Source organism: Phyllobates terribilis, unplaced genomic scaffold, assembly GCF_046119375.1.
Source record: "Phyllobates terribilis strain yellow unplaced genomic scaffold, ASM4611937v1 Scaffold_2__4_contigs__length_985480577, whole genome shotgun sequence".
NCBI classification, from domain to species: Eukaryota; Metazoa; Chordata; class Amphibia; order Anura; family Dendrobatidae; genus Phyllobates; species Phyllobates terribilis.
The window spans coordinates 944276803-944291695 of NW_027362762.1; the positions used below are offsets into that span (position 1 = coordinate 944276803).

The 14893-nt window shown below is 46.4% G+C and overlaps 1 protein-coding gene across 1 annotated transcript in view; it reads left to right on the forward strand.

Annotated features, from left to right (window-relative positions):
• The window catches only part of UMODL1 (uromodulin like 1), a 251656-nt gene that overhangs the window by 98415 nt on the left and 138348 nt on the right, over positions 1-14893 (forward strand). Inside the window, exons 14-15 of the mRNA XM_073669337.1 lie at positions 130-392; positions 6145-6290. Of these exons, the coding sequence (XP_073525438.1) occupies positions 130-392; positions 6145-6290 (409 nt within the window). The remainder of the gene's footprint in view (positions 1-129; positions 393-6144; positions 6291-14893) is intronic.

Consider the following 14893-nt stretch of genomic DNA (forward strand, 5'->3'; position numbering starts at 1 on the left):
GTATACTGAAACATTGCAACAAGCTGCAGTTGTGAGACAAAGCCAAGAGAGATTTTCCTAACTCCTCTCCTGCTCAATATACAGATCTCGCTCTGATTCCCAATGATCTATAAAATTATGTCATCATAGGATCCGCCAATACGAACCTGTCACCCATGAGCATGAAGACGACCACTCTGAAGCCCCCCGGCCTCACGCTGAAAGATGCCAGCACGGTCATCTGCAAAACTGAGAAGATCGGGATCTCTATAGAAAAGGCCTTCCTGAAGATGATGTCCATCGCCGCTCACTCTCTGTTCCTCGGGAGTCCAGAATGTTCCATAAACTGCAGCACTGACACCAACATCTACATAGAAGCCGGATGGAAAAACTGCAACACTGACGTGCAGAGCGTGAGTGCAGCCATGTTATCAACACGTGGGAATGAGAACTAATCCACTAAGTGATGAATAAATGGCTGCAACATGTCACATCAGATAGTCACTGTGTACATACATTACTGATCCTGTACTGATCCTGTGTTACCCCCTGTATTATACTCCAGAGCTGCACTCACTATTCTGCCGATGCAGTCAGTGTGTACATACATTACATTACTGATCCTGTACTGATCCTGAGTTACATCCTGTATTATACTCCAGAGCTGCGCTCACTATTCTGCTGGTGCAGTCACTGTGTACATACATTACATTACTGATCCTGAGTTACCTCCTGTATTATACTCCAGAGCTGCACTCACTATTCTGCTGGTGCACTCACTGTGTACATACATTACATTACTGATCCTGAGTTACATCCTGTATTATACTCCAGAGCTGCACTCACTATTCTGCTGGTGCAGTCACTGTGTACATACATTACATTACTGATCCTGTACTGATCCCGAGTTACATCCTGTATTATACTCCAGAGCTGCACTCACTATTCTGCTGGTGCAGTCACTGTGTACATACATTACCATTACATTACTGATCCTGTACTGATCCTGAGTTACATCCTGTATTATACTCCAGAGCTGCACTCACTATTCTACTGGTGCAGTCGCTGTACATACATTACTGATCCCGAGTTACATCCTGTATTATACTCCAGAGCTGCACTCAGTATTCTGCTGGTGCAGTCACTGTGTACATACATTACATTACTGATCCTGTACTGATCCTGAGTTACATCCTGTATTATACTCCAGAGCTGCGCTCACTATTCTGCTGGTGCAGTCACTGTGTACATACATTACATTACTGATCCTGAGTTACATCCTGTATTATACTCCAGAGCTGCACTCACTATTCTGCTGGTGCACTCACTGTGTACATACATTACATTACTGATCCTGAGTTACATCCTGTATTATACTCCAGAGCTGCACTCACTATTCTGCTGGTGCAGTCACTGTGTACATACATTACATTACTGATCCTGTACTGATCCCGAGTTACATCCTGTATTATACTCCAGAGCTGCACTCACTATTCTGCTGGTGCAGTCACTGTGTACATACATTACCATTACATTACTGATCCTGTACTGATCCTGAGTTACATCCTGTATTATACTCCAGAGCTGCACTCACTATTCTACTGGTGCAGTCGCTGTACATACATTACTGATCCCGAGTTACATCCTGTATTATACTCCAGAGCTGCACTCAGTATTCTGCTGGTGCAGTCACTGTGTACATACATTACATTACTGATCCTGAGTTACATCCTTCATTATACTCCAGAGCTGCACTCACTATTCTGCTGGTGCAGTCACTGTGTACATACATTACATTACTGATCCTGAGTTACATCCTGTATTATACTCCAAAGCTGCACTCACTATTCTGCTGGTGGAGTCACTGTGTACATACATTACACTACTGATTCCGAGTTACATCCTGTATTATATTCCAGAGCTGCACTCACTATTCTACTGGTGCAGTCACTGTGTACATACATTACATTACTTATCCTGAGTTACCTCCTGTATTATACTCCAGAGCTGCACTCACTATTCTGCTGGTGCCGTCACTGTGTACATACATTACTGATCCTGTACTGATCCCGAGTTACATCCTGTATTATACCCCAGAGCTGCACTCACTATTCTGCTGGTGGAGTCACTGTGTACATACATTACATTACTGATCCTGTACTGATCCTGAGTTACATCCTGTATTATACTCCAGAGCTACACTCAATATTCTGCTGGTGCAGTCACTGTGTACATACATTACATTACTGATCCTGAGTTACATCCTGTATTATACTCCAGAGCTGCACTCACTATTCTGCTGGTGCAGTCACTGTGTACATACATTACATTACTGATCCTGTACTGATCCTGAGTTACATCCTGTATTATACCCCAGAGCTGCACTCACTATTCTGCTGGTGGAGTCACTGTGTACATACATTACTGATCCTGTACTGATCCCGAGTTACATCCTGTATTATACCCCAGAGCTGCACTCACTATTCTGCTGGTGGAGTCACTGTGTACATACATTACATTACTGATCCTGAGTTACATCCTGTATTATACTCCAGAGCTGCACTCACTATTCTGCTGGTGCAGTCACTGTGTACATACATTACATTACTGATCCTGTACTGATCCCGAGTTACATCCTGTATTATACCCCAGAGCTGCACTCACTATTCTGCTGGTGGAGTCACTGTGTACATACATTACATTACTGATCCTGTACTGATCCTGAGTTACATCCTGTATTATACTCCAGAGCTGCACTCACTATTCTGCTGGTGCAGTCACTGTGTACATACATTACATTACTGATCCTGAGTTACATCCTGTATTATACTCCAGAGCTGCACTCACTATTCTGCTGGTGCAGTCACTGTGTACATAAGATGAGGTCGGCCTGTAATTGACATCATAGGTCGACCTCAACTATGAGAGACAAAATGAGAAAACAAATCCTGAAAATCACATTGTCTGATTTGGAAAGAAATTTATTTCAAATTTTGGTGGAAAATAAGTATTTGGTCAATTACGAAAGTTCATCTCAATACTTTGTTATATATCCTTTGTTGGCAATGACAGAGGTCAAACGTTTTCTGTAAGTCTTCACAAGGTTGGCACACACTGCTGCTGGTATGTTGGCCCATTCCTCCATGCAGATCTCCTCTAGAGCAGTGATGTTTTGGGGCTGTCGCTGGGCAACACGGACTTTCAACTCCCTCCAAAGGTTTTCTATAGGGTTTAGATCTGGAGACTGGCTAGGCCACTCCAGGACCTTGAAATGCTTCTCACGAAGCCACTCCTACGTTGCCCTGGTGGTGTGCTTGGGATCATTGTCATTCTAAAAGACCCAGCCCAGCCACATTTCATCTTCAATGCCCTTGCTGATGGAACGAGGTTAGCACTCAAAGTCTCACGATACATGGCCCCATTCATTCTTTCATGTACACGGATCAGTGGTCCTGGTCCCTTGGCAGAGAAACAGCCCCAAAGCATGATGTTGCCACCGCCATGCTTCACAGTAGGTATGGTGTTCTTTGGATGCAACTCAGCATTCTTTCTCCTCCAAACATGACGAGTTGTGTTTCTACCAAACAGTTCTACTTTGCTTTCCTCTGACCATATGACATTCTCCCAGTACTCTTCTGGATCATCCAAATGCTCTCTATCAAGCTTCAGACGGGCCCGGACATGTAATGGTTTAAGCAGGAGGACACGTCTGGCACTGCAGGATCTGAGTTCCTGGGGGCGTAGTGTGTTACTGATGGTAGCCTGTGTAACTTGGTCCCAGCTCTTTGCAGATCATTCACTAAGTCCCCCCGTGTGGTTCTGGATTTTTGCTCACCGTTCTTGAGATCATTTTGACCCCACGGGGTGAGATCTTGTGTGGAGCCCCAGATCGAGGGAGATTATCAGTGGTCTTGTATGTCTTCCATTTTCTAATTATTGCTCCCACAGTTGATTTCTTCACACCAAGCTGCTTGTCTATTGCAGATTCAGTCTTCCCAGCCTGGTGCAGGGCTACAATTTTGTTTCTGGTGTCCTTCAACAGCTCTTTGGTCTTCATCATAGTGGAGTTTGGAGTGTGACTGTTTGAGGTTGCGGACAGGTGTCTTTTATACTGATAACAAGTTCAAACAGGTGCGAGTACTAGAGGTAATGAGTGGAGGACAGAGGTGCCAGTACTACAGGTAATGAGCGGAGGACAGAGGAGCCAGTACTACAGGTAATGAGTGGAGGACAGAGGAGCCAGTACTACAGGTAATGAGCGGAGGACAGAGGAGCCAGTACTACAGGTAATGAGCGGAGGACAGAGGAGCCAGTACTACAGGTAATGAGCGGAGGACAGAGGAGCCAGTACTACAGGTAATGAGCGGAGGACAGAGGAGCCAGTACTACAGGTAATGAGTGGAGGACAGAGGAGCCAGTACTACAGGTAATGAGTGGACGACAGAGGAGCCTCTTAAAGAAGAAGTTACAGGTCTGTGAGAGCCAGAAATCTTGCTTGTTTGTAATTGACCAAATATTTGTTTTCCACCAAAATTTGAAAAAAATTTCTTTCCAAATCAGACAATGTGATTTTCAGGATTTGTTTTCCCATTTTGTCTCTCATAGTTGAGGTCGACCTATGATGTGAATTACAGGCCTCGCTCATCTTTTTAAGTGGGAGAACTTGCACAATTGGTGGCTGATTAAATACCTTTTTTCCTTACTGTACATTACATTACTTATCCTGTACTGATCCTGAGTTATATCCTGTATTATACTCCAGAGCTGCACTCACTATTCTGCTGGTGCAGTCACTCTGTACATACATTACATTACTGATCCTGAGTTACATCCTGTATTATACTCCAGAGCTGCACTCACTATTCTGCTGGTGCAGTCACTGTGTACATACATTACATTACTGATCCTGTACTGATCCTCAGTTACATCCTGTATTATACCCCAGAGCTGCACTCACTATTCTGCTGGTGGAGCCACTGTGTACATACATTACATTACTGATCCTGAGTTACATCCTGTATTATACTCCAGAGCTGCACTCACTATTCTGCTGGTGCATTCACTGTGTACATACATTACATTACTGATCCTGAGTTACATCCTGTATTATACTCCAGAGCTGCACTCACTATTCTGCTGGTGCAGTCACTGTGTACATACATTACATTACTGATCCTGAGTTACATCCTGTATTATACTCCAGAGCTGCACTCACTATTCTGCTGGTGGAGTCACTGTGTACATACATTACATTACTGATCCTGTACTGATCCTGAGTTATATCCTGTATTATACTCCAGAGCAGCACTCACTATTCTGCTGGTGCAGTCACTGTGTACATACATTACATTACTTATCCTGTACTGATCCTGAGTTATATCCTGTATTATACTCCAGAGCTGCACTCACTATTCTGCTGGTGCAGTCACTCTGTACATACATTACATTACTGATCCTGAGTTACATCCTGTATTATACTCCAGAGCTGCACTCACTATTCTGCTGGTGCAGTCACTGTGTACATACATTACATTACTGATCCTGTACTGATCCTCAGTTACATCCTGTATTATACCCCAGAGCTGCACTCACTATTCTGCTGGTGGAGCCACTGTGTACATACATTACATTACTGATCCTGAGTTACATCCTGTATTATACTCCAGAGCTGCACTCACTATTCTGCTGGTGCATTCACTGTGTACATACATTACATTACTGATCCTGAGTTACATCCTGTATTATACTCCAGAGCTGCACTCACTATTCTGCTGGTGCAGTCACTGTGTACATACATTACATTACTGATCCTGAGTTACATCCTGTATTTTACTCCAGAGCTGCACTCACTATTCTGCTGGTGGAGTCACTGTGTACATACATTACATTACTTATCCTGTACTGATCCTGAGTTACATCCCGTATTATACTCCAGAGCTGCACTCACTATTCTGCTGGGGGAGTCTTATCTTGTTTTAGCACCAGGGCTTTCTTTAAATTCTCCTTTCCTTATTAACGAGCTAAATTAACACTAAATGAAAAGATGGATTCTGGCAGTTTGTTGCTGCCACTAGGGGGAGCATTCTGTATACTGATGAATACTGATGTATAATTTGGCTGTATATGAGGCATATTCTTATCTCTGAAGTGTGTCTTTCTTTACAGAACCAGACTCATATAGTTGTGAACTCAACCCTGTACATTGACCTCTCATCGACCTTTCAAAATGTGACCCCGAGAGTCATCAGCTCAATACGCTGCGTGTTCCACAACGAGATCCTGTGGTCAAGTGGATACAACCCTGCAGGAGGGTAACTTACAGTATTTTGGATTTTCCTATTAGAGAGAATCCCAGGCCGAAAGCTCAAAGCGCTCCACACCGGACACCATAACCAGAGTCTCTTCTATTTCCCACAAACAAACTCTAACTTGCTACAGATTCATAGGAAATAGCTCAGGAGAGGATGTGGCTGTGCTCTGTGCAGCAGTATATATGTCACAGGCAGTATATAGCTACAGCTAGCACACCCCAGAACCTGTCCTTGGCTAGAGAGCCACAGATTCATAGGAAATAGCTCAGGAGAGGATGTGGCTGTGCTCTGTGGAGCAGTATGCATGTCACAGGCATCGTATAACTACTGCTAGCACACCCCAGAACCTGTCCTTGGCTAGAGAGAATCAGATTCATAGGAAATAGCTCAGGAGAGGATGTGGCTGTGCTCTGTGCAGCAGTATATATGTCACAGGCAGTATATAGCTACAGCTAGCACACCCCAGAACCTGTCCTTGGCTATAGAGCCACAGATTCATAGGAAATAGCTCAGGAGAGGATGCGGCTGTGCTCTGTGCAGCAGTATGCATGTCACAGGCATCGTATAACTACAGCTAGCAAACCCCAGAACCTGTCCTTGGCTATAGAGCCACAGATTCATAGGAAATAGCTCAGGAGAGGATGCGGCTGTTCTCTGCAGCAGTATGCATGTCACAGGCATTGTATAACTACAGCTAGAAAACCCCAGAAGCCATCCATGGCTATAGAGCTACAGATTCATAGGAAATAGCTCAGGAGAGGATGCGGCTGTTCTCTGTGCAGCAGTATGTATGTCACAGGCATCGTATAACTACAGCTAGCACACCCCAGAACCTGTCCCTGGCTATAGAGCTACAGATTCATAGGAAATAGTTCAGGAGAGGATGCGGCTGTGCTCTGTGCAGCAGTATGCATGTCACAGGCATCGTATAACTACAGCTAGCACACCCCAGAACCTGTCCCTGGCTATAGAGCTACAGATTCATAGGAAATAGCTCAGGAGAGGATGTGGCTGTGCTCTGTGCAGCAGTATGCATGTCACAGGCATCGTATAACTACAGCAAGCACACCCCAGAACCTGTCCTTGGCTAGAGAGCCTCAAATTCATAGGAAATAGCTCAGGAGAGGATGTGGCTGTGCTCTGTGCAGCAGTATGTATGTCACAGGCAGTATATAGCTACAGCTAGCAAACCCCAGAACGTGTCCTTGGCTAGAGAGCCACAGATTCATAGGAAATAGCTCAGGAGAGGATGTGGCTGTGCTCTGTGCAGCAGTATGCATGTCACAGGCATCGTATAACTACAGCTAGCACACCCCAGAAGCCGTCCCTGGCTATAGAGCTACAGATTCATAGGAAATAGCTCAGGAGAGGATGCGGCTGTGCTCTGTGCAGCAGTATGTACAGTGCCTACAAGTAGTATTCAACCCCCTGCAGATTTAGCTGGTTGACACATGCGGAATTAACTTGGCATTGTGACATTTGTACTGTAGATGAGCCTGGAAGTGGGAAATGCACTGCAGCAAATTTTGTTTTTGTTTTTTTTTTATTTTTTTTTTTAAAACGTTAAAAGTTAATTCAGAGTGCATTTATTATTCAACCCCTCAAACCACAAGAATTCTGTTTGGTCCCCCTAAAGTATTAAGAAGTAGTTCAGGCACCAAGAATAATGAGCTTCACATGTGTGGATTAAAGATCTCTTTTGCCAGCCTTTTCTGACTATTTAAGACCCTCCCCAAACTTGTGCACAGCACTCAGACATGGTCAACATGGGAAAGACAAAGGAGCATTCCAAGGCCATCAGAGACAAGATCGTGGAGGGTCACAAGGCTGGCAAGGGGTACAAAACCCTTTCCAAGGAGTTGGGCCTACCTGTCTCCACTGTTGGGAGCATCATCCGTAAGTGGAAGGCTTATGGAACTACTGTTAGCCTTCCACGGCCAGGACAGCCTTTGAAAGTGTCCTCCCGTGCCGAGGCCAGGCTTGTCCGAAGAGTCAAGGCTAACCCAAGGACAACAAGGAAGGAGCTCCGGGAAGATCTCATGGCAGTGGGGACATTGGTTTCAGTCAATACCATAAGTAACGTACTCCACCGCAATGGTCTCCGTTCCAGACGAGCCCGTAAGGTACCTTTACTTTCAAAGCGTCATGTCAAGGCTCGTCTACAGTTTGCTCATGATCACTTGGAGGACTCTGAGACAGACTGGTTCAAGGTTCTATGGTCTGATGAGACCAAGATCGAGATCTTTGGTGCCAACCACACACGTGACGTTTGGAGACTGGATGGCACTGACTGCATACGACCCCAAGAATACCATCCCTACAGTCAAGCATGGTGGTGGAAGCATCATGCTGTGGGGCTGTTTCTCAGCCAAGGGGCCTGGCCATCTGGTCCGCATCCATGGGAAGATGGAAAGCACGGCCTACCTGGAGATTTTGGCCAAGAACCTCCGCTCCTCCATCAAGGATCTTAAGATGGGTCGTATTTTCATCTTCCAACAAGACAACGACCCAAAGCACACAGCCAAGAAAACCAAGGCCTGGTTCAAGAGGGAAAAAGTCAAGGTGTTGGAGTGGCCTAGTCAGTCTCCTGACCTTAACCCAATTGAAAACTTGTGGAAGGAGCTCAAGAATAAAGTCCACATGAGACACCCAAAGAACCTAGATAACTTGGAGAAGATCTGCATGGAGGAGTGGGCCAAGATAACTCCCCAGACCTGTGCCGGCCTGATCAGGTCTTATAAAAGACGATTATTAGCTGTAATTGCAAACAAGGGTTATTCCACAAAATATTAAACATAGGGGTTGTATAATAATTGACCCACACTTTTATGTTTAAAATTTAATAAAATTCAACTGAGCAACATAACTTTTTGGTTTGTAAGATTTATGCTTCTGTTCATAAAACCTACTCTCGTTTGCAGTTTGAAGGCTCTAACTTATTTGCATCTTATCAAACCAGCTAAATCTGCAGGGGGTTGAATACTACTTGTAGGCACTGTATGTCACAGGCATCGTATAACTACAGCTAGCACACCCCAGAACCTGTCCCTGGCTATAGAGCTACAGATTCATAGGAAATAGCTCAGGAGAGGATGCGGCTGTGCTCTGTGGAGCAGTATATATGTCACAGGCATCGTATAACTACAGCTAGCACACCCCAGAACCTGTCCCTGGCTATAGAGCTACAGATTCATAGGAAATAGCTCAGGAGAGGATGCGGCTGTGCTCTGTGCAGCAGTATGCATGTCACAGGCATCGTATAACTACAGCTAGCAAACCCCAGAACCTGTCCTTGGCTAGAGAGCTACAGATTCATAGGAAATAGCTCAGGAGAGGATGTGGCTGTGCTCTGTGCAGCAGTATGCATGTCACAGGCATCGTATAACTACTGCTAGCACACCCCAGAACCTGTCCTTGGCTAGAGAGAATCAGATTCATTGGAAATAGCTCAGGAGAGGATGCGGCTGTGCTCTGTGCAGCAGTATGCATGTCACAGGCAGTATATAGCTACAGCTAGCACACCCCAGAACCTGTCCTTGGCTATAGAGCCACAGATTCATAGGAAATAGCTCAGGAGAGGATGTGGCTGTGCTCTGTGCAGCAGTATGCATGTCACAGGCATCGTATAACTACTGCTAGCACACCCCAGAACCTGTCCTTGGCTAGAGAGAATCAGATTCATAGGAAATAGCTCAGGAGAGGATGTGGCTGTGCTCTGTGCAGCAGTATATATGTCACAGGCAGTATATAGCTACAGCTAGCACACCCCAGAACCTGTCCTTGGCTATAGAGCCACAGATTCATAGGAAATAGCTCAGGAGAGGATGTGGCTGTGCTCTGTGCAGCAGTATGTATGTCACAGGCATCGTATAACTACAGCTAGCACACCCCAGATCCTGTCCTTGGCTATAGAGCCACAGATTCATAGGAAATAGCTCAGGAGAGGATGCGGCTGTGCTCTGTGCAGCAGTATGTATGTCACAGGCATCGTATAGCTACAGCTAGCACACCCCAGAACCTGTCCTTGGCTATAGAGCCACAGATTCATAGGAAATAGCTCAGGAGAGGATGCGGCTGTGCTCTGTGCAGCAGTATGCATGTCACAGGCATCGTATAACTACAGCTAGCACACCCCAGATCCTGTCCTTGGCTAGAGAGAATCAGATTCATAGGAAATAGCTCAGGAGAGGATGTGGCTGTGCTCTGTGCAGCAGTATATATGTCACAGGCAGTATATAGCTACAGCTAGCACACCCCAGAACCTGTCCTTGGCTATAGAGCCACAGATTCATAGGAAATAGCTCAGGAGAGGATGCGGCTGTGCTCTGTGCAGCAGTATGCATGTCACAGGCATCGTATAACTACTGCTAGCACACCCCAGAACCTGTCCCTGGCTATAGAGCTACAGATTCATAGGAAATAGCTCAGGAGAGGATGCGGCTGTGCTCTGTGGAGCAGTATGTATGTCACAGGCAGTATATAGCTACAGCTAGCAAACCCCAGAACCTGTCCTTGGCTATAGAGCCACAGATTCATAGGAAATAGCTCAGGAGAGGATGTGGCTGTGCTCTGTGCAGCAGTATATATGTCACAGGCATCGTATAAGTACAGCTAGCACACCCCAGAACCTGTCCTTGGCTATAGAGCTACAGATTCATAGGATATAGCTCAGGAGAGGATGCGGCTGTGCTCTGTGCAGCAGTATGCATGTCACAGGCATCGTATAACTACAGCTAGCAAACCCCAGAACCTGTCCCTGGCTATAGAGCTACAGATTCATAGGAAATAGCTCAGGAGAGGATGTGGCTGTGCTCTGTGCAGCAGTATGCAAGTCACAGGCATCGTATAACTACAGCTAGCACACCCCAGAACCTGTCACTGGCTATAGAGCTACAGATTCATAGGAAATAGCTCAGGAGAGGATGCGGCTGTGCTCTGTGGAGCAGTATGTATGTCACAGGCAGTATATAGCTACAGCTAGCACACCCCAGAATCTGTCCTTGGCTATAGAGCCACAGATTCATAGGAAATAGCTCAGGAGAGGATGTGGCTGTGCTCTGTGCAGCAGTATGCATGTCACAGGCATCGTATAACTACAGCTAGCACACCCCAGAACCTGTCCTTGGCTATAGAGCTACAGATTCATAGGAAATAGCTCAGGAGAGGATGTGGCTGTGCTCTGTGCAGCAGTATATATGTCACAGGCATCGTATAACTACAGCTAGCACACCCCAGAACCTGTCCCTGGCTATAGAGCTACAGATTCATAGGAAATAGCTCAGGAGAGGATGCGGCTGTGCTCTGTGGAGCAGTATGTATGTCACAGGCATCGTACAACTACTGCTAGCAAACCCCAGATCCTGTCCTTGGCTAGAGAGCCTCAAATTCATAGGAAATAGCTCAGGAGAGGATGTGGCTGTGCTCTGTGCAGCAGTATATATGTCACAGGCAGTATATAGCTACAGCTAGCAAACCCCAGAACCTGTCCTTGGCTAGAGAGCCACAGATTCATAGGAAATAGCTCAGGAGAGGATGTGGCTGTGCTCTGTGCAGCAGTATGCATGTCACAGGCATCGTATAACTACAGCTAGCACACCCCAGAACCTGTCCCTGGCTATAGAGCTACAGATTCATAGGAAATAGCTCAGGAGAGGATGTGGCTGTGCTCTGTGCAGCAGTATGTATGTCACAGGCATCGTATAACTACTGCTAGCAAACCCCAGAACCTGTCCTTGGCTAGAGAGAATCAGATTCATAGGAAATAGCTCAGGAGAGGATGTGGCTGTGCTCTGTGCAGCAGTATGTATGTCACAGGCATCGTATAACTACAGCTAGCACACCCCAGAACCTGTCCTTGGCTATAGAGCCTCAAATTCATAGGAAATAGCTCAGGAGAGGATGCGGCTGTGCTCTGTGGAGCAGTATGTATGTCACAGGCATCGTATAACTACTGCTAGCACACCCCAGAACCTGTCCTTGGTAGAGAGCCTCAAATTCATAGGAAATAGCTCAGGAGAGGATGTGGCTGTGCTCTGTGCAGCAGTATGTATGTCACAGGCAGTATATAGCTACAGCTAGCACACCCAGAACCTGTCCCTGGCTATAGAGCTACAGATTCATAGGAAATAGCTCAGGAGAGGATGTGGCTGTGCTCTGTGCAGCAGTATGCATGTCACAGGCATCGTATAACTACTGCTAGCACACCCCAGAACCTGTCCTTGGCTAGAGAGAATCAGATTCATAGGAAATAGCTCAGGAGAGGATGTGGCTGTGCTCTGTGCAGCAGTATATATGTCACAGGCAGTATATAGCTACAGCTAGCACACCCCAGAACCTGTCCTTGGCTATAGAGCCACAGATTCATAGGAAATAGCTCAGGAGAGGATGTGGCTGTGCTCTGTGCAGCAGTATGCATGTCACAGGCATCGTATAACTACTGCTAGCACACCCCAGAACCTGTCCTTGGCTAGAGAGAATCAGATTCATAGGAAATAGCTCAGGAGAGGATGTGGCTGTGCTCTGTGCAGCAGTATGCATGTCACAGGCATCGTATAACTACAGCTAGCACACCCCAGAACCTGTCCTTGGCTATAGAGAATCAGATTCATAGGAAATAGCTCAGGAGAGGATGTGGCTGTGCTCTGTGCAGCAGTATATATGTCACAGGCAGTATATAGCTACAGCTAGGAAACCCCAGAACCTGTCCTTGGCTATAGAGCCACAGATTCATAGGAAATAGCTCAGGAGAGGATGTGGCTGTGCTCTGTGCAGCAGTATGCATGTCACAGGCAGTATATAGCTACAGCTAGCACACCCCAGAACCTGTCCTTGGCTAGAGAGCCACAGATTCATAGGAAATAGCTCAGGAGAGGATGCGGCTGTGCTCTGTGCAGCAGTATGCATGTCACAGGCATCGTATAACTACAGCTAGCACACCCCAGAACCTGTCCTTGGCTATAGAGAATCAGATTCATAGGAAATAGCTCAGGAGAGGATGCGGCTGTGCTCTGTGCAGCAGTATATATGTCACAGGCAGTATATAGCTACAGCTAGCACACCCCAGAACCTGTCCCTGGCTATAGAGCTACAGATTCATAGGAAATAGCTCAGGAGAGGATGCGGCTGTGCTCTGTGGAGCAGTATGTATGTCACAGGCAGTATATAGCTACAGCTAGCAAACCCCAGAACCTGTCCTTGGCTATAGAGCCACAGATTCATAGGAAATAGCTCAGGAGAGGATGTGGCTGTGCTCTGTGCAGCAGTATATATGTCACAGGCATCGTATAAGTACAGCTAGCACACCCCAGAACCTGTCCTTGGCTATAGAGCTACAGATTCATAGGATATAGCTCAGGAGAGGATGCGGCTGTGCTCTGTGCAGCAGTATGCATGTCACAGGCATCGTATAACTACAGCTAGCAAACCCCAGAACCTGTCCCTGGCTATAGAGCTACAGATTCATAGGAAATAGCTCAGGAGAGGATGTGGCTGTGCTCTGTGCAGCAGTATGTATGTCACAGGCATCGTATAACTACAGCTAGCACACCCCAGAACCTGTCCCTGGCTATAGAGCTACAGATTAATAGGAAATAGCTCAGGAGAGGATGCGGCTGTGCTCTGTGCAGCAGTATGTATGTCACAGGCATCGTATAACTACAGCTAGCACACCCCAGAACCTGTCCCTGGCTATAGAGCTACAGATTAATAGGAAATAGCTCAGGAGAGGATGCGGCTGTGCTCTGTGCAGCAGTATATATGTCACAGGCATCGTATAACTACTGCTAGCACACCCCAGAACCTGTCCTTGGCTAGAGAGCCTCAAATTCATAGGAAATAGCTCAGGAGAGGATGTGGCTGTGCTCTGTGCAGCAGTATGTATGTCACAGGCAGTATATAGCTACAGCTAGCAAACCCCAGAACCTGTCCTTGGCTAGAGAGCCACAGATTCATAGGAAATAGCTCAGGAGAGGATGTGGCTGTGCTCTGTGCAGCAGTATGCATGTCACAGGCATCGTATAACTACAGCTAGCACACCCCAGAACCTGTCCCTGGCTATAGAGCTACAGATTCATAGGAAATAGCTCAGGAGAGGATGCGGCTGTGCTCTGTGCAGCAGTATGCATGTCACAGGCATCGTATAACTACAGCTAGCACACCCCAGAACCTGTCCCTGGCTATAGAGCTACAGATTCATAGGAAATAGCTCAGGAGAGGATGTGGCTGTGCTCTGTGCAGCAGTATGCATGTCACAGGCATCGTATAACTACAGCTAGCACACCCCAGAAACTGTCCCTTACTATAGAGCTACAGATTCATAGGAAATAGCTCAGGAGAGGATGTGGCTGTGCTCTGTGCAGAAGCATGCATGTCACAGGCATCGGATAACTACTGCTAGCACACCCCAGAACCTGTCCTTGGCTAGAGAGAATCAGATTCATAGGAAATAGCTCAGGAGAGGATGTGGCTGTGCTCTGTGCAGCAGTATATATGTCACAGGCAGTATATAGCTACAGCTAGCACACCCCAGAACCTGTCCTTGGCTATAGAGCCACAGATTCATAGGAAATAGCTCAGGAGAGGATGTGGCTGTGCTCTGTGCAGCA